Source organism: Mauremys reevesii, linkage group 4, assembly GCF_016161935.1.
Source record: "Mauremys reevesii isolate NIE-2019 linkage group 4, ASM1616193v1, whole genome shotgun sequence".
NCBI classification, from domain to species: Eukaryota; Metazoa; Chordata; order Testudines; family Geoemydidae; genus Mauremys; species Mauremys reevesii.
Genome location: NC_052626.1, coordinates 75,458,082 through 75,483,088, shown reverse-complemented (window position 1 = coordinate 75,483,088; position 25,007 = coordinate 75,458,082). Strand labels below are relative to the sequence as shown.

Sequence of the window (25,007 nt, the reverse complement as noted above, 5' to 3'; positions counted from 1 at the left end):
TAAGTTTGTTTTTTTGACCATTATTGCACATTAAACATTGAGTTGTTTCCTTAGTGGTGTTCAAGTCTTTTAGCTGAGTTACTGGTTTTTAAATCAACTCTTAAGGGGTTGAATTAGTTCAAATTATTTTCTCCAGTATGTATTTGCATTGTCAATATTCAGTTTCATCTGTCACTCTGTAGCCCATTCATATAGCATTGTTGGGCCTTATGAAGTTCTTCTTAATAGTCTCTAGTCTGAGTAATCTAAATGGTTTTGACATCTGTAAATTTAGCCATCTCACTGCTCATTCCTGTTTTGAGCTCAAGAATAAGTATACTAAACACCTGCTATGAAAAACTTGTGGCATCCATTGTTAACTTTTTGCCACAGTGAAAGCTGACCATTTAATCCTATTTTTACTTTGTCTCAGCTACTTTCTGATCCATATTAATACTTTGCCTCTCCCTCATGGCTACTGAGAAACTTTGACAAAGGCTCTAGGGAGACAAGAGGGCTGCTACACCAGTAAATAATACCATGATCAGAAACTCTGAAGCTTTAGCAGGAAACAAACAGAAATCAAGATATATTTTGTGGAATTTGTTCTTCTCGTGTTAAAGTGTACCTATCAAAAATAATGTCACTACATCCTTGTGCTTCCAAAGCAGCCTTTTTACAGTCAGTTCACAATGTGCAGTTACATGGCTATAAGGATAGATATTTGCCAATAGACTGGACCATTAATTATGGTATTTGCAGTGGTGTTATGATACAAAAGATTTGTGAGTGCTTGTTAGTTTATGACAGAAGCTTCAATTCAGAGAGATTTCAACCTCAGTTTTCCTGTTTGCTTAAAACTTCCTGTAGCGGGGTGGTTACCCCGCTCCTGTCCCAAAGGGCTTAAAACAGCCCTGGGAGAGGGCTGTGGCAGGGGAAAGGCTGGGCTGATTGGAAAGCAGCAACAGCTGTGGCTGGCTTAATGAGGGCCCAGCTGGCCCTTATAAAAAGACTGTGAACCAGAGGCCCAGAAAGAGTCTCTCTCCAGGCGGGAGAGAGCAGGGCCTGTCTGCCTGCAGAAAGGGTACTGGGAGTGAGGCAGGGCTGGGGAGACCCAGAGGAGCAGGGGAGCTCCAGGCTGGCAACTCCCCAGGCTGTAGGACCTGGTCCAAGGCCCATAGAGGTACTGGGAGGCAGAGGAAGGCAGCAGGTCTGAACCCCCTTGCCTATGATGAATGGCTTTTACACTGCAGTCTGCCCCAGGGAGCGGGGGCTTAGTGATGACTGCCAGTAGCCCAAACTGAGGCAAGGTGGAGATTAAAGGGTTGGGGGTTTCCCAGAGAGGGGAGACCCATAGAGACTGGTGGGGGTATTGCCAGGGGGCAGCCCCCGGGTAAAGGGGCACCGGGTCCGCGAGGGACACGGGGGCCAGCGGAAGTGGGACACCGGCCTGCAGAAGGTGCTCCGAGGGCTGGAGAGCTAATTCCCTGAGACGACCAGCAGGAGGCGCCGCAGGGGTGAGTCCCGCACTGTTTACACTGTCCCATTGCAGAAGAATAATGTGCAGTCGGAATACTAAAGAGTTACAAGATACTTAAAGAACTTTCATTTGCTAAATCTTAATCATTGTTTTGTCAAATGATAGTCTGAGGGCTTGTCTTCACTACCACGCTACACTCTGTGGAGCTGTGCCAATATTGTGCATCTGGTGAAGACTCACTATGTCGTGATGTAATTAGTCCACCTCAACAAGAGGTGGAAGCTATGTCAGCGGGAGAGCATCTCCCACCAGTGTAATGCGGCATAGACAATGCTTTAAGTCGATGCAACTTGCATCACTCGGGGTAGTTTTTTCACACCCCAAGCAAGGTAAGTTACATTGACTTTAGCAGTAGTGTAAACAAGCCCTGAGTTGGGGTTTGGAAAGTAAATACAAGGTCAGCTGATAGCCAATGTGTCAGATCAATGCTTAAAATGTAGGCTTTACTGTGTGGGGTACCAAACATGTTTGGTATCTAGAGGATTGTGTCTTCTGTTGTGTATTTCTAGTCTATCCCGTCCATCAACAAAAAAATTACCTCAAAATTTGAACAGTGGGTATGGGTACTTGTTACTACCTCACAAGGGCATTGTGAACTGATGTTTATAAACCACGCCAGGTCCCCTTATGAAAGATACTATTTTTCTTTTATTTAAATGATAAATGAATCTGCATGATGCCTACTGAAAGTAAATATTTCCCTTTAGTTAACAGACACTTCTGAAGCCTGTAAGTCATATGTTCTTTCCTGCAAGTGACTGTGCTTTCATTGCCTTTCAGATCTACAGGAATAATCCTGAATATCTCTTCAGCTGCTGGCATGTATCCATCTCCACTGCTCACTCTGTACTCAGCAACCAAGGTATGCTTTCTTTTTGGTATGCTCCAATCTGAACTGTCAAACAGAAACGTAACAATAAAAGCTATAAGAATAAATGTTTCTGGGGTCCCTCTATTGATGGTTTGATGAAGTAAGGGTTTGTCTACACTGCTCTGCATTTCGGAGTATGGGGATGTGAATATCAGTGTGCACTTAGTGCTGTGTTGTGACTCCCCTGTGTGGATGCTGTGGGCATGAACTGAAAGGTTCCTAGCTCACATTAATGTGATCCCCTTCAAATAGGACTACACTAAATGTGAAGTAGAAACCTTTTTGTTTGTGCCTGCAGTGTCCACGCAGGGGATTTACAGCTCAGCACTTTAATGCACATTGTTAGTCACACCCTCGTAGTATGAACTAAAGGCAGTGTAGACATGCTCTAAAAGTAGTGGTTACTGCAGTGAAAGCTTGGGTGGGGTAGGAGAGAAAAACAAGGCATACTGGTTTTATCATCATGTCAACCTAATGTTTTGTGAGGTCTGCATACACTTCCTTATCACATGCTGCATTTTTTTAAACGCTCAAATAATTTGATATCTTATTTAAAGGAGGACATTAACAAAAGGCGAGCTTGGTGTGGGGTGGACCCATGGGCACAGAACGTGTGTGAAAATTAGTCTATATACAGAAAGATATTGGCACTTTTCTCCCTCTGGTCTTACTGAAGATATTTTTGAACATGATTCTCCTGTTGTGTGACGGGACTAAAGTGTAGGGTGTAATCTGTCCATTGTTTCTATTAAAGTTACACCCTGTTTCCTCCATTGGGCCCTATATGCACAACTTAAGACAACCACTTACAAGTTTTGACTCTTTGCATTTGGAAAAAATCAGACTAGTTCAAAAAGTTCATCACTGGAAAAACAACATTCTAAATGTTTCTAGCTTTTTATAATTTTGTTTGGCTGTCTCATTTTACAGTTTCAGTAAAACGTTGTTCTGGTCTATGAAAACAATCCTGTGCAGTACATCTTCACTCTTTTAAAAGTATTGTCCAACCACCATGTCACCACTTCAACCCAATTGTATGAGCCCTGCCATCCCCGGCCTTAGTCATCCAGGCAAGTTATAGGAGCCTCATTTAAAAATGTTTGTTTTATTTCTTTATTTCTCACTGCGTGGAGAAGGGATGTCAAAACAGCTTTTTTCCGATAGCAGATAGTATGAATCTGTGCAAGTGGACCACCAGTGCAGTTCACACAGACTATTATTTATTACTACTTGCATTAGTTTGAATGCTATTCTTGTAGCTTTTAAAGGGTGTTCCATACTAGGGATTCCAGAAAATTGTTGGCTTTCTTTCTCCCTCCTGACTTCAGTATTCTAGCTAGTTAATTTTTTTTTTGAAGTGATATAAAACACACAGAAGCTACTCGTCATTTATTGAATGTGTTTACAGACTTGCACAGGCTGTGATTTTAAAGAGATTTCACTGCATTTATAATGTTGACTTCTCCAAAGATACCATCTGTGCAGGATTCCCAGTCCTCTCCCTTCTCCTAGCACCCAACAACCATAGCTCCCTGAGCTATTTTTGTGGCAATAGTAGCTAGTAGAATTACCAGCAATCCCTCTTCCCTCAGCTGGTGGTAGTGAACCACCACTAAGCTTAACCATTACCCTATGAAACTTTGTCATTTCCTTTTTGAACTACGGTCACTAAAGAAGTTTCCCACAGGAACTGCAACTATCAAGCTACTTTTCATTGCACTAAATTTGTCTGCCTTGATATCCTTATATGTTCTCTCATCGGGTCTGCCCCTCCCTTTTTTTGTAATGCTGTGGCTCTTCAGCTGCCATTGGCCCTTGAGGTAACCAGTAGGGTATTGTTCTACAGTTAGAGATCTTGGCAGAACCGCAGTTCAGTGGTTGAAGTCTTTCTGATTGGCCTCAGCATTCAGCCTCTATTTTTACCTTAACGCTTCATTTGTCTATGTTTGGGAATTAATTTGACTCCAAAGCTACTTATTGTGTGGGTTTTTAGGATGTCCTCCATCCACTTGAGCCCTAAAAAGACAATAAGAGTCGTCAGCAGCTTCAAACAGTGCCCTTGGGACAGAAGAATGTCTAATGGATGAGTAGAAGGGGAAAGTATCGGATCCGTGTTCAAATGTCAAGCTGAGCACTCAAGCAGTATGGCACTCCTAGAAACTACCTTAAGTACAGCCCAAGGCCTAGCCCCTAGTGCTTCAAGGGTTTCTTTTTCTAAGAACATGTTTGAATCAGCCTTCAGCACTAATCACCAGACTGTCAGTGCCACCCATGTCAGAGCAAATCCAGTTTCCCTTTAGACTCAGCAGGATAGTTTCGTCTTCAGAGTCCTGAATCCTCCCTCTGGAGAGTAAGGACTCTGCCATGCAGTCGCTAATACCTTCCAGACCTTACTACATGAAGTCACAGGTTCCTGAGTTCCACCTGCTCTGAGGCATTACTTCCTCACAAGAAGAGGCACTGAGTGATCAGCTGCCATCTGATGCATCCCTGCTAAAGTCCTTTAGATATGAAACTGTACTCTGTTCACACAATCCCAGCTGCCGTATGCCTAGCGGGAAGGAAGAACACAGTCTCATGCAAACTGAGTTGATCCATGATATATCCTCACATGTGGTGCATATATCAAATACTGATGCATCAGGTTCCTATAGAGAATCCAGTGAGGTGGCTCACTTCACCACTCACCTACACATGCGCCCCCTTCAGCTGTAGCTCCAAAGAGTCTACTCCCCCACTCATCAACCTATGCATACTCTGCTCAGCATGCCACCAGAAGTTCTCTCCTCACTACAATGGTAGATGGTCCCACTGTGACTATCATAACAGATGCATCCCTCACAGCCTGGGGCCCCCACATGGGCAACTGCATGAAACAAGGCATCTGGACACCATGGGACACCAGGATGCACATAAGCATATTGAAACTCTGGGCAGTACGCAAAGCTTGCCAGGTGTTCCTGCCAACATTTTAGGGTCGACACGTTCTCATCATGTCAGACACCACCACAGTCTTTTACTTAAACAAGCCAGGGGGAACGAGATCCCGAGCCCTGTGTGCCAAAACTATACACCTATGGGAATGGTGCACAGAATCATAGAACTGGAAGGGACATCAAGAGGTTATCTAGTCCAGTCCCCTGCACTTGTGGCAGGACTGTTTATCTAGATCATTCCTGACAGGTGTTTGTCTGACCTACTCTTAAAAATCTCCAATGATGGAGATTCCACAACCTCCCTAGGCAATTTATTCCAGTGCTTAACCACCCTGACAGTTAGGAAGTTTTTCCTAATGTCCAACCTAAACCTCCCTTGCTGCAATTTAAGCCCATTGCTTCTTGTCCTATCCTCAGCGGTTAAGACAAACAATTTTTCTTCCGCCTCCTTGTAACAACCTTATTTGCTTATTTGCATGAAAACTGTTATGTCCCTTCCCAGTCTTCTCTTTTCCAGACTAAACAAACCCAGTTTTTTCAGTCTTACCTCATAGGTCATGTTTTCTAGACCTTTAATCATTTTTGTTGCTCTTCTCTGGACTCTCTCCAATTTGTCCACATCCTTCCTCAAATGTGGCGCCCAGAACTGGACACACTATTCCAGTTGAGGCCTAATCAGTGTGGAGTAGAGTGGAAGAATTACTTCTCGTGTCTTGCTTACAACACTCCTGCTAATATATTCCAGAATGATCACTTTTTTTGCAACAGTGTTACACTGTTGACTCATATGTAGCTTGTGGTCCACTATGACCCCCAGATCCCTTTCCGCAGTACTCCTGCCTAGGTAGTCGTTTCCCATTTTGTATGTGTGCAACTGATTGTTCCTGCCTAAATGGAGTACTTTGTATTTGTCCTTATTGAATTTCATCCTGTTTACTTCAGACCATTTTTCCAATTTGTCCAGATCATTTTGAATTTTAATCCTATCCTCCAAACCACTTGCAACCCTTCCCAGCTTGGTATCGTCCGCAAACTTCGTAAGTGTACTCTGTATGCAATTATCTAAATCATTGTTGAAGATATTGAACAGAACTGGACCCAGAACTGATCCCTGCTGGACCCCACTCGTTATGCCCTTCCAGCATGACTCTGAACCACTCTCTGGGAACAGTTTTCCAACCAGTTTTGCACCCACCTTATAGTAGATCCATCTAGGTTGCATTTCCCTAGTTTGTTCATGAGAAGGTCATGCAAAAGCTTTACTAAAGTCAAGATATACCAGGTCTACCGCTTTCCCCCCATCCACAAGGTTTGTTACGCTGTCAAAGAAAGCTATCAGGTTGGTTTGACACGATTTGTTTTTGACAAATCCATGCTGACTGTTACTTATCACCTTATTATCTTCTCGATGTTTGCAAATTGATTGCTTAATTATTTGCTCCATTATTTTTCCAGGTACAGAAGTTAAGCTGGCTGGCCTTTAATTCCCTGGGTTTTCCTTATTTTCCATTTTATTGATTGGCATTATATTTGCCCTTTTCCAGTCTTCTGGAATCTCTCCTGTCTTCTGTGACTTCTCAAAAGATCATTGCTAATGGCTCAGCTATCTCCTCCTTGAGTATTCTAGGATGCATTTCATCAGGCCCTGATGACTTGAAGACACCTAATTTGTCCAAGTAATTTTTAACTCATTCTTCCCCTATTTTAGCTTCTACTGATCCTACTTAATTTTCACTGGCATTCACTACGTTAGACGTCTAATCACCACCAACCTTCTTGGTGAAAACTGAAACAAAGAAGTCATTAAGCACCTCTGCCATTTCCACATTTTCTGTTATTTCCCCCCCCCCCCCCAATTGAGTAACGGGCCTGCCCTGTCCTTGGTCTTCCTCTTGCTTCTAATGTATTTGTAGAATGTTTTTTTTGTTACCCTTTGTCTCTAGCTAGTATGATCTCGTTTTATGCCTTGGCCTTTCTAATTTTGTCCCTACATACTTGTGTTATTTGCTTAAATGCATACTTGTAATTTGATATAGTTTCCACTTTTTGTAGGACTCCTCTTTTTTTATTTTTAGATCAAAGCCAGGGTGGTCTCTTGCCATACTTCCTATCTTTCCTATGCAGTGGGATAGTTTCCTCTTGTGCCCTTAATAAAGTCTCTTTGAAAAACTGCCAACTGTCTTTTCTTGTTTTTTCCCCTTAGACTTGCTTCCCCTGGGATCTTACCTACCAGCTCCGAGTTTGCTAGTCTGCCTTCTTGAAATCCATTGTCTTTATTTTGCTGTTCTCCCTCCTACCATTCCTTAGAATCATGAACTCATCATTTCATGATCACTTTCATCCAAGCTGCCTTCCACTTTCAAATTCTCAACCAGTTCCTCCCTATTTGTCAAAATCAAATCTAGAACAGCCTCTTCCCGGTAGCCGTCTCCACCTTCTGAAATAAAAAATGATCTCCAATACATTCCAAGAACTTATTGGATAATCTGTGCCCTGCTGTATTATTTTACCAACAGATGTCTGGGTAGTTGAAGTCCCCCATCACCACCAAGTCTTGTGCTTTGGATGCTTTTGTTAGCTGTTTAAAAAAAAGCCTCATCCACCTCTTCTTCCTGGCTAGGTGGTCTGTAGTAGACCCCTACCATGACAGCACCCTTGTTTTTTATCCCTTTTATTCTTACCCAGAGACATTCAACAAGTCTGTCTCCTATTTTCATCTCAATCTCAGTCCAAGTGTATACATTTTTAATATATAAGGCAACACTTCCTCCCTTTTTTTCCTGCCAGTCCTTCCTGAGCAAGCTGTACCCTTCGATACCAATATTCTAGTCATGAGTATTATCCCACCAGGTCGCTGTGATGCCAACTATGTCATAGTTATATTTATTTACTAGCATTTTGAGTTCTTTCTGCTTATTCCTATACTTCTTGCATTAGTATACAGACATCTAAGATACTTATTTTATTTCCCCTGCCAGTTCTGTCTTGTCTCTCCTTTATCCTTGTTGTAACAGCCCATGCTCCCCCCAAATTCCAAAACTTTTCCCAGGTATCCATGTTCTTGACTTACCTATGGGCTTTGGTCACCTCACTAAAGCCCTCCTCACTAGGTTAGCCAGTCTGTATCCAAATATGCTCTTTCCCCTTCCTCGATAGGTGGACCCCATCTCTGTTTAGCAGCCCTTCTTCCTGGGACAGCATCCCGTGGTCAAGGAAGCTGAAGCCTTCCTGGCGACACCATCTTCGCAGCCAGGCATTTATCTTCGGGATGCATCTATCTCTGCCTGGGCCCCTACCCTTGACCAGAAGGACCGAAGAGAACACCACCTGCACTCTCAACTCCTTCACCCTTACTCCCAGAGCCCTGTAGTCACTTCTGATCTGCTGAGGGTCATAACTCGCAGTATCATTAGTGCCCACATGGATGAGTAGCATGGGGTAGTAGTCAGAGGGCTGGATGTGTACGGGGAGACTTTGGCAAACCGGTAAAGTGCCTAAAACCACTATGGCTTATTGTTAAAAAGCAACCTAGTCAGCAAGTTGTAAATTGATCTTTCAGCAAACTCAGCTTGACCAAGGCAGGAGGGGAGGGGGTTTTGGGTGCCACTGAAAGGGCAGCTTGACCCCGCGTCCTTCCTGATAAGACTTGTCTTGAAGTTGTTGATACATACATTTTAAAAAGAGCAGGAATGTTTATTGGGATCTCAGAGCTGCAGACTCTGGAAAACCCACACCTGGTTAATCAATAGTCAGAAGGAACCTCTTGCTTGAAACTGCTTACTTGACAAGCTTTCTTTAAAGGATATGTCATTCTATTACTAATGTATAAATAAGGGGAAAAAGCTTGAGATAGTTGGACTCGTTTGGAGACTCTTTTAGACTCTCCCTCTGGATACATCTTGTAGTCCCCACCGGCAGACAGAAGATTTGGCCACCGGAGGGCTGCCACTGTGTCACTCGAGAGCCACACTCAGCTTTGGTAATTATCAAGGGTTGGGGGTATTTTACTAACTTGTTGTGGACGTGTGTAAGTGCTTGAGACTAAGTAAAGAGCTTTGGGTTGAAAGAACCCTGGGTAACAGATGATCCTCGACAGTCCTTCAGTAAGGTCTCTGATATGGGCCCCTGGCAGGCAACATACCTCCCGGGATGCCGTGTCAGGGTGACAGATGGGTGCCTCTGTCCCCCTCAGAAGAGTCACCAACCACCACTACCCTACATTTCCCTCTGGGAGTGGTGGCTGTGATCCTCCCAGCCTTGGGGGTACATGGCGTCTCCTCCTCCTCTGGGTGTGATTCCTCATTGCTTGTTGCCAGGGCAGCATATCACTTTTCCATCACCATGGTGGATGGGTTTGGGAGTAGGGATGGAGCACTGCCTGCTGCCAGAAGTAACCAGCAGCCAGTGTCTTCCCTGTGACAGAGCCATATACTCCTCCCCAGGTGGTGTGACAGCAATCCTCTGTAGCTGGATAGCTTCCTCAGCCAGATTTGAATACTCTGAAGGAATTCCTCATGGGCACAGATGCTCTTCAGCCTAGCCACCACCTCCTGTAGCTCTCCCACCTGCTTCCTGAGAGATTCCACCAGCAGGCACCTTTTGCACTGGATGGTTCTCCACCCCCCCCCCCCCCCGAGCCTGGCTTTCTGAGAGTGGGAAATGCAGGCCACAGTCTCTGCAAATCCACACCAGGATCTGGGTAAAAGCATCCATGGTTAGGTTGTCTGGATACAGGCGCAGGTGGAGGGGACAGGAGCAGCGTTGGCACTGGTGCTGCAGCCCTTCCTAATCATAGCGACTATATTACAACTCCCTCTTTCAAATTCCTCTGTTCGCTATGTCCTCTTGGTCACTTAGCCTCTTGCTAAGTCAGCCCTGCCCCGACGTTAATCACACAGGGGGAGGATGATCACAAGGCTGATTGAGGATGAGCTAGGGAACAAAGACTCACAGTCCCCAGACACACAATCGCAACTGACCCAGTAACTGAAATAACCTGAAAGAGAGAGAAACACAAACAGCCAAACAAACTCACCTACACCCCAAAGTTAGTACTCGCACCTTGTTCAGTCAGCAGGGGGATCTCCTTGTCCCCCTCTCAAACTTCCCTGTTTGTGGTCCCCAATTTGCTAGCTCCCCTTGGTCACTTAGCCTCTGGCTTTTAAGGCCTTCTCTTCTAGGTCAGCCCTAACACACATCGCATCCTTTTGACAGCAGCCTACCTATTGCTCACCCAGAACATGATTGCCGATGCTCTCATCAGAAACTTTGCAACCTACCACGAGTAAGAGTTGTACAACTCTGTGATTACTGACATCTTTGGTCAGTGGGGGAACCCCCGTGAGGGATCTTTACGCATCCCACACCAACACCAAATGCACCCGTATTGTTCCAGGGGAGGAATTGGAGCTCAATCACAGGGAGAGGCCCTAGTCATTGGTTGGTCGGACCAGATGAACTACACCTTTTCCCCTTGCCCCTCCTACCACGAGTAATTTATAAGATCAGATGAGAGAAAGCAACAACCATCCTGATTGCCCCCTTCTGGCCTCGTCAGTTCTGGCTCCCACTTCTTCCCTGCATGTTGAAGCACCCTCCACTCATGCTTCAAATGTTCCCAGAGCTACTAACCCAACACAACAGCAGACTCAGACACCCCAACCCACACACACTTTGACTGACAGCTTGGTTTTTGGATGGACACTTCCACTAGCAGTGAGAGAGGTCCTTTCAAGAAGCAAAAAAAGACTCCACAAGATGCTTTTGTTGCACCAAATGAACACATTTCACTTCTTGGGCTACACAGCAGGGCCTTATCCCTGAAGCTATGGGCATCCCACTACTCTTTTTTTCCATTTGTCATATGCTAGGAAACTGAGACATAGGAAAGGGACAGATGATTTCTTTCAAGAAACACAACTACAAGGTAATTGTTCCATTCTTTGCTGTTATGTTTGGAAGAATTGCTTTTCTTCTGCCACAGTGGCTGAGATTAGCAAATTACTCTCCTGAGGTCTAGAATCTGTAGAAGGGCCCCATCTGCAACTCTGAGATTCTCTCCCCCTCAACATATGTTAGTTTCATCTGCAGCATTCTTCAGGGCTAAGTTGGTGTCCTTAGCTAACTAGACAGAAGATGGAGGAGAGTGTTTGACTCTCACTCAGCTTACCTGTGGAGATGTCAACATTTACAAATTCGGTGAAATATTCTTAAAGGAAAACTCCTCCTCCTTTGTTCTGTGTTTTGGCATGTGAGGGAAGTAGGTATAAGTGATGTGCCAGGCCACTTCTCAGTGCTGTTGATTGGGGTGGGGAATGGAAGTGTGAGAGAGCTACCACCATGGATTACTTTTGCTGTTGCAGGCACTATGTTTACTGATACTATTTTTTTTAATGTTTTTTAATCAGGGATAGAGGGAAGAGAGAGAGTGATGGTTTCTAAACTTCATGCTTATTTGAAGCATGTTGTCTATTCTTGAAGTTACTATTTTCAGTTATTTTAAGGCTCTTCGAGGAGCTCTGGGTGCCAACAAAGTAAAATCTTGTACAAATATCTGTCTTCTTCAACGATTTAGAAATACATATTTAATTCATTTGCACAGTAGAAGTGGCTAAATTCCTGCTTGTTTAATCTATGTAAAATGAATGTGCTATTTTTGGTTGCAAAATAACTTTCAATAAAAATTGCTGGCAGTTCCTTTTTCCACCTTATTATATTTTAAAGTCAGTGTTTGATTGTGGGACTACCAGTCATATAAGATCTGAAGTTCTCTACCTGAAGTGAGGAAAGGGAATCACTTTGTTGATTAAGAGAATACCAGGGTTAGCCAACTTGCATAGGAATAATGTATAGGCCCGATTTTATTTATTTTAAATAGGGTAGATGCATGATTGCATGTCTCTTGTGGTGTGCATTCACCACATATGCAAATCTGGCAGTGGAACATGGAAATGCCCAACAAGCTATTTGCATATGCAGGTACCACTGGGCCCATGCATGGTACATGGCAGCTGTTCACAACTGCATATCTAACTTGTTTAAATTATAGATATTTTAGTAACTGACTTGGGTGTGGTCTAGATGGCTTGGTAAGCTTTTCTTCTAAACGCTAACCTAATTTATACATGTGACTTGAAGATGTAAAATACATGGACCCATCTGTCATGCAGTAAAATCTGGGGGGGGGTTCAGCACTTTCATATGCTCAGGTAGATCTCTATAGAGATAATATTGTATTGTGTGGGAGTATACCCTCTTTGCTTTGTGTACGGGCTGAGAAGTTCAGTGAGATGACCACTTAATAGAAATGAGGATGGATACTACGAATTTAACAAAGCACTGGGTATAAGTAGGATTTTTATTAATGTAGTAGTGTTGTTGACATGATCAATGAAAGAAAATAGCAAAACAGATGTAATATTTTTTTCTTGGCTGTGTCTCTGTTGACGCAGCTCTGAAGCAGCTGCTGCTATCTCTAGTTTCTTTTTTTCTCTAGAGCTGATTTTTTTTTCTTGAATAATTGAAGTTAAAGTAAATGGTAAATAATTTTATTTAACTTTATAATATGAATAAAATGCATTAGTTCCTTCATTGATCTGTACAGCCTTGTTCTTGTAAGGCATGATCCTTGCATCTGACACCTTTTGTGTCTTACCTGGGTGAAAAAGAAACAAAGGAGAAATATGGTTTGGAAACCTTATGGTCCTAAAAAATGTTGGAGTTGGTGAGTAGCCTTGGGTTATTACAGCACTGACAGAGTGTTAAATTGCAAGTGGTGTGTTCATCATTTGGGAGTGAGTATGGAAGGAGGGGGAAACAGCAGGATCTGTTTGCTGTATTAAGCTGTGAGATGGTGTCTTGATAATCCTTACCAATTTCCTTCCTTTATCACCTTTTCTTCCATAGGATGTTGTACTTGTAAACCTCCAACTGAGGGAGAATGAACAGTGGTGTTCTTCAAAGCCAGCAAATGCCACTCTTGTAGTGGACATACTAGTGTAAAATAAGGTGGCATTTCTGTGAAAGCAGAACTGGAAAAAATTCAAATATCTAAACACTTCACTTTTGCAAAGAGAGAAACAATTTTAAGTGTTGCCAGTTTTTTAAACGGAGAAGTAAACTGGCAGATAACTACTGTACCTTTCTATAAGAGGCTAAGTAAATCAGGCATTTAGTGAGAAGCCATTTTACTGGACTTGGTTATATATCAGCTCCAGTCCCTTTTCCCCTTGGACTAGAGAGGGGCCTAAGCCCCAAAAATTAAATCTGCAACCAGATTTGAACCTCCAGTAGTTCCAAGGGGTTTGGATCTTCTCTTTTGTATTGGGGACATCTTTGTTCTGAACTTGCATCTCACTTGTATAACGCACTATGAAGCTACGGTTTTGCTGTAATCTACAAACTTTATTTGAAAACCAGTTTGTCTTTTTTTAAAAGTATAAGATGTGTAAATAGTCCTCTAGAAACTCCTGAGAAATATTGGCAAACTACGTACATATTAGTTTCCACTTTGATATATACTATTTGTCCTCCCCCTTCTCTGTAGGCTTTTGTGGATTTCTTCTCTCGAGGCCTCCATGCGGAGTACAAGAGCAAGGGCATCATTGTACAGGTGAGTGGAGTTGGTTTCATTTAAGTATCCCTGTTATTGTGTGGTTACCACAGTAACAGTTGCTGTCTTGGCAACAAAAGGAAATCATCCCATTCACTCAAAAATGTGACGATGATAAACCATTAAAGATACAGTTTCCTTTTTTGTTTGTCCCAGTAGCAGTTGTTTCTGAACTCTTCCTGTTGAAATTAAGTATAAATAACTTAAAAACAAAAAGCAAAGATGAGTGTTACAAATCATTCAATATTAGAAGATCAATGTAATTGACAGCACCTGTTATGATTTTAGCTACAATATAGTCCATAAAACTGATTGTAGTTACGTACTAGACTAGTTACTACATTCCTTAATCTCCTGGTATGTTTGTCATGACATTATGCACCAGAAATCCAGTAGCTAACCACGCTAAGGACTAGAACACAGAACCTAAATATCCTTTAGTTTATCACTAGTTAGGAATGATGCTGGCAACTCTAATAAAGTTTGTAACAGTAAGATCTCTGCACTCGCAGTTGCTTACACTATGGGGAAACATAGCAGGAAGAACAGCTTTGCATCGGGGAAATAGGTTCATTTTGAATATCAGATTCCAGTTGTATAACTTCATAATTTGATATTGATTTTACCTTGTTTAATAGGTTTTTTATCTTTGCCCTCTAGTTTACCTGCAGTAGCTTAGCTGTGTTTACAGTAGACCAGTGAACCATCTGGGTACAAATTAAGAAAACCAGAGCTTAAGAGCTTTGTGACACTGACTGGCTTTGTTTGCAGGACCTTGTGCAAACCTTTCTGTAGTTCTGTTTCTCACACCTCTTGCGGGTTCGCTTTGAGTTTCAGAATTGTTTGAACTCAAAAACTCAAAGCAATACTCGCATGACACCAAGTTTTGCCTGGTTTTGGGTGTCACAACCAATGATTTTTTTTTTCCATGGTTTTCACCCCAGAGCATAAATCATCCCAGGGTTGGTGAGAGTTTCATAAGGCCCTATCTATTCTACAGTTACAGATGTTATGTTTGTAAACAGTTTGGAACACTCATCTGATCTGGTTACAAACATGGTTGAGTTGCGTCCATAGCTACCACTTTGCCTGCCCATATTTTGTATCATGTGATGTTAGAAAATCATGGTGGGTTTCTTAGTGCTTTAGCAGCAGTTAATGCTCAGAGGAGACACATGGGGAATATCAGGTGCAACATATGAGGCAATCTACTCTGAGATGTCCTACCACAGAAAGCTGGGAAGAAAGGAGGACCGACCAGGCAGGTTACACAGTTAGGGAAGCAATGCTATATGATGCAAAAAAATAGAAATAAATATATTTTTAAAATCTTTCCAACAAGGTACAGGAGAACAGTTGTGAGCTGCCAGTGTTAGTGAGTACTAGCCATGAAGTGTCTGGACACAAACTAGGTTTTCACTAATTGGTTAAAAATGTCTAAAATTTGGTGAGTACCCGTATCCTTAGGCAAGGAACATCTTGTCTGTTTCATGGATTTTCCTTTTTAGAGCATAATAAAAACATATTACTTGAAATGCCTTTTGTCCTTATTTCTCAACAGTACTGTGCGGACAGTACTAGGAAAAGGACACCTGATTCAATAAGCTATTGCATGCAATGTCCTTACGATGGCTTCCTTGTTTAAACTGTGGCAAATTGCTGGCACTACTATGATGGGTCTTGCGCTTTCTCTTCTTTGGAGGGGGTTCAGGGTGCCATTTCTTGCCCCTAAATTGGAATATTAATTGCCCCGCTAGTGTCCTAGAGGAGGGGAGTGGAGAGGGAGGGACCTGGGCCCGCGCTCTACTCCAGGTCCCAGCCCAGGGGCCCTGAGGATAGTGGTGAACCACTTGAACTGACGGTTCCTTCCCTGGGCTACTTCCCTCTCCTGCCCTTCAGCTTGTGGGGGGGCTTCCTGCCCTCCCTCTGCACAAGCCAGGTGCCCCTTACCTAGGGTCTAGGACTTCTTAGCCCACCGCAGCACTTTTCCAAACTGTCCTCTGCTTCCCTTCAAACTGTTCCCTGCTCCAACAACAATCCTTTCTGCTCCTACTCCCACACTGTCTGATTGAAGCATGGGTTTTTATCATGTGACTGCTTGCAGGTGCTCTAATTGGTGTCAGGTGCTCTAGTTAATCTATAGCAAACTTTCTTCCCCTTACAGGGAATAAGGCTCCCTTCTAACCCTCTCCTGCTGCCCTCTGGCCATGCTGTATCACAAAACCTATGCTAAACTTTTTCTTAAAATTCCCAACTGTTGCTACCACTGGTGCAATTTCAGTAGGAGTACCAATGGTGAAACTTTAGTGTTGACAAGGCACTGGCAGCTGATAATGTTTTAAGTATTGTTGTGCAGACCTGCTCTGAGCAGGAATAGATGACATGGTAATGAAAACGCAGTCAGCATGACACTTTTACACAGTCAAGAAAACTTACTGTAAACATTGGAGAGCCTCCCCGGAGTATAGCTTCTAAAATTTTCTGGCACTGGATGTAGAGAAGCTGAGAACTTGTGTATTTTGCAAACTTAAACTTTACTGAAAGCTGTTACTCTGTGTTAGGTTTGCCTTTCTTCCTGCTAAAAAAGTTTTCCCCTAGCTACCAGCATGTTTTCCTATAGACTTTGATATCCCAAATGCGTCAAGGTAATGAATAGTGTCAGCCTGGCTTCTCTTCTCTGGCATGCTGGCTGTGGGCTCTCTGTTGTTGGTAGCTCTCCATCTCCTCCCTAAATTTAAATTAATAGCCATTCTGAGTTGTGTGGTCTAATAGCTGGTGATCAGAATTTCTTATGCTAATTGTACTAAGTTATTGGTCTTCTTTCTTCCCTTCCCCAGTCTGAGCCCCTGTGCCTACCACTAATGAACCTTAGAAGCATATCTTTAAAGCTTGGCCAACGTGTCTCGTTCATTCTCTTAGGAGTACTTCAGCCTCTTGAGATCTAAAGTATGGGGTTCATTGCTACAACTTTCTCAATAGTGAATAGACTTTGAATTCCAGACTTGCATTTCCACTTGAGGTAGCTGTTTGAAATGGCATGTCCTCAGCTTATGCCAGACCAATAGAAGACACTTGTGTGAAAAGCAGAAACACACAACAGCATGTTAATATACTACTTCTGAAGCTCAGTACAAGTTGTAGCAATGCTGCCCGAGTGAAAACGCCTTCTCTTTGGAAGCCAGGTTTGATCAGTGTGGTTGTATTGTAATGCAGAGAAACTGTTAGGTTCAGAAACAAACTCCTCTCTGGCTCCAGAGGCCACTTCCAATCTTCAATTGGAGAATAGCAACTACATAGCCTCAGGGTCAAGTATTCCTGTGCGTGTATGGAGAATAGGATGAAAATCTATAGTGGAAAGTAGCTGCCAAGAATGAAAGGAATATGGAAGAATCTAAGGATTTCTCTCAACACTAACTTGCGAGTTTCCTGTTAATGGGGGTGCCCATGCTCTGTCTGCAGAAACATGATTCTCCATGGGATAGTCAGTCTGAAGGGGTCATTGGGTGGTTCTTCCTTCTGTTCATTCTATTCTTATTTTCTGCTTCAGAACAATAGGCAGGGAACAGCTTTCTGTCAATATTGGGCATTTTTGCCTCTTTTCAAATACTTTTACACATATTTTAAAAGTATAAGGAAGGAAAAAATCTTAACGCTATTTACATTTCTTCCTAATACCTCTACTATAGCATCCAGGCAGTGGTATAGTACTGGATTTTCTTTCACACTTTTGTCTTGTTTGAAGGATTTTCCTTGAATAGCTGAGATTTTGTTTTGTTGTTCTGTATAAGTAGGTTTTTTTTGGGGGGGGGAAGGAAGAGGGGGGCATTAAAGAGGCTTTTTCATAGAACCCTGAAAGAATCTTCCTTTACCTCCCAGGTGGGTGGTAGTACCAGAAGATCTGAATGCAGCAGTTTCTCAAGAGGCATCAGTATAAAAAGATTATGGTCCAATTAGTTTTCCTTCATATAGGGAGTGAGTGTGGTTTACAAGCTAGTGCATAAGACAGGGACACAAGACTCTGAGTTCTGTTCGTTGGTTTCCCACTGATTTATATGATCAGCTGCTCTACAGACTTTTCTGGTCTGAACAGTGTAGTGTCATATGCAAGCACCCAGTTTTACCCATAGCAAACCTTGCTTTGCTTACAGCCTTTCAATCTCTTGATCCCGGTTGAATAAAACATACCTCTGAATAGTTTTACGACTTTTGTATTCCCTAGGAAAAATTAACAGCTTTTAGGACATATAACAGCATTATCCCAAACAAAAGATCACCTTCTTAGTGAGAGATGGTAGAGCTAATGTTTCTGAAGCATTTTTTTCCACTATAGAATGCAGGAAATAAAATGTTGTTCCGTAGACTTATAACTTTTAACTACAGTGAAGTATTTAGAATAATGGCTAGAGAACGCTATATATAAACTATCAGCGGTACAACTTATTCCCACTCGGTGCTCAGTTTCTCTGTGCAGACACTGAATTATCTTTCGGCACCATCTAGTTGTACATCTTAGTAGTGCAATTTGTACATAAATTTCTTTTGTTTCAGAATTGTGTGTATAGTTAAGATTGAAACTATATTTTGCCCAAATTTGCAGAAAGGTGTTCAGAAAAAAAAAGGGTATGTCTTAAAAGAAACACTTGCTTTATTTTACTTTAAATAGCTTGTCCTCAAAACTTCATATGAAACTTACTGGAAAGATGCTGGCAAGATTTACAGCCTGGAGACCTGAAAAGGGATTTTGGAGAATTTATTCATTGGTGAATATAGAATTGCCAAATAGTCAGTCAAATTCCAGCAGACTTTTGAAAGGCAGCAGATGAAAAGATGAACCTTTTAATTTAAAAAGTACAGGCAAAGTGTTCAAACTTGGATGCCTAAAGTTAGGCACATACATTCATATTTAAACACCTGAATGAGTGGTGTGGTTTTACAGAGATGCTGCTGACCTATAATGGGAGCTGAAGGCATTTACACTTCTGAAAATCAGATCACTTTTTAGGGTGAAAAATCGGGATGGGCTTGGGGGGTAATAGGTGCCTATATAAGAGAGCCCCAAAAATTGGGACTGCCCCTATAAAATCGGGACTTCTGGTCACCCTACCACTTTTATTAAAGTGCCTTTATCCACATTTGAAAATTGTGTGCTAAGTCTTTAACCCTTTTATTTGCAAAGAGCCTTGAAAGTATAAACTGATCATGGGGAGTCTTGTTATGATGACTTTTAAAAAATGCACCTGGGGGGGAAGCAGGGAAAGGAGGAAATCCCAATCTGTATTATCCATTCTTTTCCCCGAATTCCCCAGTCAAGTCTTGTGTGCATGCGAATGTTTCAGCCCTCACAGAAATGTACCCCCTTGTGGAATGGAACACAACAACTAGCAATACTTTAGACTGGGAAATGGACTTCCTTATGCAACTAAAGCAACAAGGAAATCTGGGAAACAGAATGAAGTTACCCAAAATTGGAATTAGCTCAGAACACTGGATCTGACGCTATTCTCAAAGTTCCATAAACAAGCAAAAGTACACTGATTTGAAATCCTCTGCAAGAGACTTACACATTACCGCACTCCTTAGTGTCACGCTGCGGCATTGGTTCGGTATCAGCTCTGCCTACTGAATCATGAGCCCCACTACTGCACCACCTGGATTCTTCCAGCAGTTCTTCTGTCTAAGTACTGGTCAGGACCAATCCTCTTTAGCTTGTGAAAGCTAACAACATAGCTCTAGGTTATATGGCTGTGGACTATTAATTCTCTTGAATCCTGATTGTATTTATTTGTGTGTGTATATATATACATAATATACACATGCATACACATGATAAATTGTGATTTCACCAAGAGGTGATTCGATTTTTTTTTATTATTATTATTATTTTTAGTTTAACTAAAGTTCATACTTTTTTTAGAATCCAGTACTGCTAGCTACAGGTCACCTAATGTACTCTGAACATTTTTGCGTCTTGCCATCTTCAGTAGATATATGTAGAAACTGTCTGAAAACACACTTGGGACTATTTGGGGAATCTGTTTTTACAATTTATGATTCTGATAATGCTACAAAGTTTGTTAACATATTCATAAATGATCTGGAAAAAGGGGTAAATAGAGAGGTGGCAAAATTTGCAGATGATACAAAACTACTCAAGATAGTTAAGTCCTAGGCAGACTGCGAAGAGCTACAAAAGGGTTTCACAAAACTAGATGACTAGGCAACAAAATGGCAAATGAAATTCAGTGTTGATAAATGCAAAGTAATACACATTGGAAAACGTAATCTCAACTATATATATAAAATGATGGAGTCTGAATTAGCTGTTACCACTCAAGAAACAGATCTTGGCGTCACTGTGGATAGTTCCCTGAAAACATCCACTCGGTGTGCAGTGGCAGTCAAAAAAGCAAACAGAATGTTTGGCATCATTAAGAAAGGGATAGATAATAAAACAGAAAATATCATATTGCCTCTATATAAATCCATGGTACGCCCACATCTTGAATACTGCATGCAGATGTGGTCGCCCCATCTCAAAAAAGATGTATTGGAATTAGAAAAGGTTCAGAAAAGGGCAACAAAAATGATTAGGGGTATGGAACGGCTTCTGTATGAGGAGAGATTAATAAGACTGGGGCTATTCACCTTGCAAAAGAGATGACTAAGGGGGGATATGATAGAAGTCCATAAAATCATGACTGGTGTGGAGAAAGTAAATAAGGAAGTGTTATTTACTCATTCTCATAACACAAGAACTAGGGGTCACCAAATGAAATTAATAGGCAGCAGGTTTAAAACAAATAAAAGGAAGTATTTCTTCACACAATGCACAGTCAACCTGTGGAACTCTTTGCCAGAGGATGTTGTGAAGGCCAAGACTATAACAGGGTTCAAAAAAGAACTAGATAAATTCATGGAGGACTGGTCCATCAATGGCTGTTAGCCAGGATGAGCAGGGATGGTGTCCCTAGCCTCTGTTTGCCAGAGATTGGGAATGAGCGACAGGGAAAGGATCTTTTGATGATTATCTGTTCTGTTCATTCCCTCTGGGGCACCTGGCATTGGCCACTGTCGGAAGACAGGATACTGGGCTAGATGGACCTTTGGTCTGACCCAATATGGTTGTTCTTATGTTAAGAAATTGCAGTTTCAGGGAATGCCTCTGTGTAAATGTGGAATCCATCTCTTGCTGACAAGGCTGTAAGCATGTCTCTCCCAGGCCAGACACAGTGGTGAGTCATTAAAACTTAATAGCTATCTATTCAGGTGGAAGGATCTTGAGGACAACAGTTTAGCTGGAGCCTCTGAGAACCAGTTTTCTCCTACCTAGTTTGTGGAGGCTGGTGATATGAAAAGCGGGAAAAAAACCAGCAGTAGAACAAAGGAACCAGGTGTTGATAGTGAGACACACAAACTCCAGGGACTTATTGAACAGGAAGCTTTGGATAGGAAAGAAGAAAATAGAGGCAGGCTTTTGTAGCCTGGGTCCTTTCTAAATTCTGACCAGCCAAGGTCAGAGACAGCTAGCTGACGTAGAGAAAGGCTCCATGCTTTTGAAGGGAAGGCTATAGGGGAAGGATCCTTGGTGCACCAGAACAGTCTGTCCAGGCCCAAAGAACTCTCCATAGTGATGAGGAAACTGAGGTAAGGGAAATATATACAGGCATGTCTTATTTTCTTGAGATCTGTGTGTGTCATGCTGTTAAGTAAAGAGCAATGGTCTTCATAATCCTGTGGAAGTCTGTCTGAAGTTTTTGGGGAAAGGTTGTGTTTGAACTACTGGGAGGAGCAGAGTGGGATGGCAGTGGTCCCAGGGGCTAGGCAGTTGGACTGCAGGGTCTCTTCTCTCAGAAGCAAGAGCTAGCTAGACAGAGGCGCTATACTTGGAGAGCACAGCTAGAGACCCCAAGCCAGGATGTACAATATGAGCTTTGTTTCCTCTTGCCATGTTCAGTTGGTTGCTGTACATGGAATTTTATTGAAAATGCACTTCACTTACTGTGATCTCTTTTCCTACTTGCAGAGTGTTCTACCGTATTTTGTGGCTACAAAAATGTCTAAAATCCGCAAACCAACCTTTGATAAGCCCAGTCCTGAAACATACGTAAGAGCTGCCCTTGGTACAATAGGCCTGCAGTCCCAAACCAACGGATGTCTGCCCCATGCCATTCTTGTAAGTTACCTTCAGAAAGGGTGTGTTACTCATTTTGTGTGGTCCTGAGTGTGTTCTGCATGGAGAAAAGAGAATTATATTAGTTATGTTTTTTAAAATCCTGAGACTGACACTTGTTCTTTCGTACTTAGTCCTAATTTTGTCACATTTGAAAATGTAGAAGAGATTAATTTTAAGTTAATTTGGTGCAGGTGATAACAGTTGGAGTTTTTTCTTTTAATTTCTTAGGGCTGGATCTTTTCTCTTCTTCCCACCTCAGCAGTCATCAACTTGACAATGCAAAAACACAAGCAATTACGGGCTCGCTACTTAAAGAAAGTGAAGGAAAACTAAGTTGCAGCAACTTGATCAGATGTTTTGACAGATGGTGGCTCAGTACCCACAATTCAGCACCAAATAGACTTAATCACATTTAAAATTTTCTATTGTAGTTTTTACTTTTTAATGGGACCAAACACCAATTTGGGGTGGGATTATGATATAACATGATTTCTTTCTAGCCTCGACTTTCCAATATTGATTTCAAAATATGCTTGATTTGTTGGTCATATGTGACTGTGATACTAACTGGATTTAATCATTAGCTTTATGTGATGTATTTATACCAATGAATAAGGAATTGTATCCCAGTGCAAGTAGCTTGGTGATAAAAGACAAAAACCCACAATAAAGCAAGACAAAGTGCTAGAGGGTCTTAAACTACATTATTGAAGTCAGATGGCCTGTGCTTAGTTAAAAAGAAAAATGGAAGTTGAGGCCATCACTTTAATTTTTTCATTTTGGAAAAGGCCAGTTATACAACCACCACCTGTTTTCTGAGTTGTGCTTGTTTGGGTGAAGGGAAGAATGGTGGCAGTTTGGATTTCAGGAGAAAACATGATTATTAAAAAAGGAAAGCTAATGTTCATTGATGTAGCCACTCCCCAGCTCAGCTTCAGAGCGCTTGCTAGGATGCTATATGGGTAGTCTTCTCGTGATGTCTCCCCATGTCTCACTTAGCAAGCTGTATGTGTAGTGGGACACCAGGGAGAAGTATGTGTAACTTCACCTGGGCAGAGCTGCCCGGCTGCTATGTATGAGTCTCCAGTAAAACCATTTCCAGGCTAGTGTCAAGTTAACTCAACTGAGAGAGACCACCCATTTTTAGTTATTTTTTGTTTTACATCCTAAAAGACCACTCATAGCTTTCATCTAGTGTACTAAAATGGATTCTTGAACCAACATTTGATTGGTTTGTGTAAATTTGAAGGATATACTGTAATCTGTTTTACGAAGTGGAGGGAAGTGAGCCAAAGTATACAGTGGGAGTGATTGCTATATATATTTTAACATCCTAAAACCGCAATTGTTTAAATTCTTGCATCTTGAATATTAATGCTAACTTTTCAAAAATATATTATCTTCTGGATTTGTAATGACCTTTTAAAAAGATTGATGCCTGCTGTAATCTGTAGACAGTAGTTGCACAATGTAGGTAAATGCTATCAGTTACACGCTGCTTGTTGGTTGATCTGTAAAACACTGTATTAGTACTTGAAATGCAGATCTTGAAATTCAGTGCTGTCTTTGTTAGGGCTGCTGGTTAAACTCTTTTTCTGGCACATGCACCAGTCTGTTCTCCACTGTGGGCCTGCTGATATAAGAAGCTGAATCTTTGAAACCAATTTCTAAAAATGAATGTGCAAATTAAAAACAATAAATGCATTTAAATGTAGAGAAGCTGCAGAATCAAGTGCTTCAAAAGTTTGTTTCTAGGCTGAGCCATGAATGTGTTTTTACAAGCGATTTTTACACCATGAAAAAAATCTACTCTGGAAGGGGTGTGTGTTTTTGGATTACAAAACATTGGATTGCTAAAATATTGGATAATTTTTAATAGGATATGTGAAATAAAAGCCATCACGGTTGGTGCCGTTAGGTTGAAAGTTTTAGCCCAGACGGAATGCTCCATTGAGGCTGCACTATCCTTATCTCACCATGGGGGAACATTGATCAGCGTGTGTGTGTAAAGTCCATACTGCCCCTGCCTGTCTGTTTGCTCTGTGGATAAAGATTTTGTTCTCCATTGACATCAAACTCTTTACCAGCCGTAAATGTACTAAAACTGTACTTTAAAAGTAACTTACATGGGCAATAGCTTCATCATTTTTAGTGGTGCTAGAAATCTGTGATCTGGAGTTTATTGCCTTTGCGAGAATAATTTAAAGCTCTGCTTTTAGGTTAAATGTGTTGTATTGAAGCATGAAGGGGCTAACATTTCTGTACATTGAAAATACATGAATACCGATGCAATGGTGCTGCTCAGGTATGAGATGAGGATCTTATCCCATAGCTTTTATTTTGGAGTGGGGGTGATTGAATGTGGGTGGATTAGATTGCATAAGGCCACTGTTTCTTGGCTTGCTTTGGAGAAGACATGGGGTTATTTGACTAACCAATTCTGTGTATATTCTTTTTCTAACACACACACAGAGAACTGAAATAGTTAAAATAAAAGATTTCTCCTGAACGGTTAACTCTCGAGTTTCCTTTTTTAAATGTTTTACCCTGCTTCATTCAAATGATAACTGGTGTCTTGTATACAGGGCAGCACAATACTTGAAATGATCCTTCCCCACCCCAAAGAGAACTCCATTACTGTGGCTTCCTGCTTGTCAAGAATGACAGCTAAAAGTGGCATTTGTTTTTGTTTGTTTGTTTGTTATATCAAAGTAAACCACTAAAGGGAAATAATTCACTTTCCTGCATGTGTTCCTGTTAGTTTGACTGAAGCTTGCTGCATAGCGAGTGCTAACTTGGAAGAGAACTTACATTCAAGCAGCGTGTTCAGTTTTTGAATTGTATAGTATTAAGCACGTTACTAGCATCATAAATTGCAGCCCAGGAATTGCATTCTG

General features: G+C 41.8%; 1 protein-coding gene across 4 annotated transcripts in view; it reads left to right on the top strand.

Moving 5' to 3' along the window:
- HSD17B12 (hydroxysteroid 17-beta dehydrogenase 12) overlaps positions 1-24,626 on the top strand; it is a 148,345-nt gene extending 123,719 nt beyond the window's left edge. For 3 of the 4 annotated variants that reach the window (XM_039536810.1, XM_039536809.1, XM_039536808.1), the window contains 4 exons: positions 2,300-2,381; positions 13,872-13,937; positions 21,961-22,110; positions 22,339-24,626. In XM_039536810.1, coding sequence (XP_039392744.1) covers positions 2,300-2,381; positions 13,872-13,937; positions 21,961-22,110; positions 22,339-22,443 — 403 coding nt within the window. In that variant the 3' untranslated portion in view covers positions 22,444-24,626. Of the gene's footprint in view, positions 1-2,299; positions 2,382-13,871; positions 13,938-21,084; positions 21,170-21,960; positions 22,111-22,338 lie in introns of those variants that run through there. The other variant, XM_039536811.1, reaches the window with a different exon arrangement.
- The last annotated feature ends 381 nt before the right edge of the window (positions 24,627-25,007 follow it).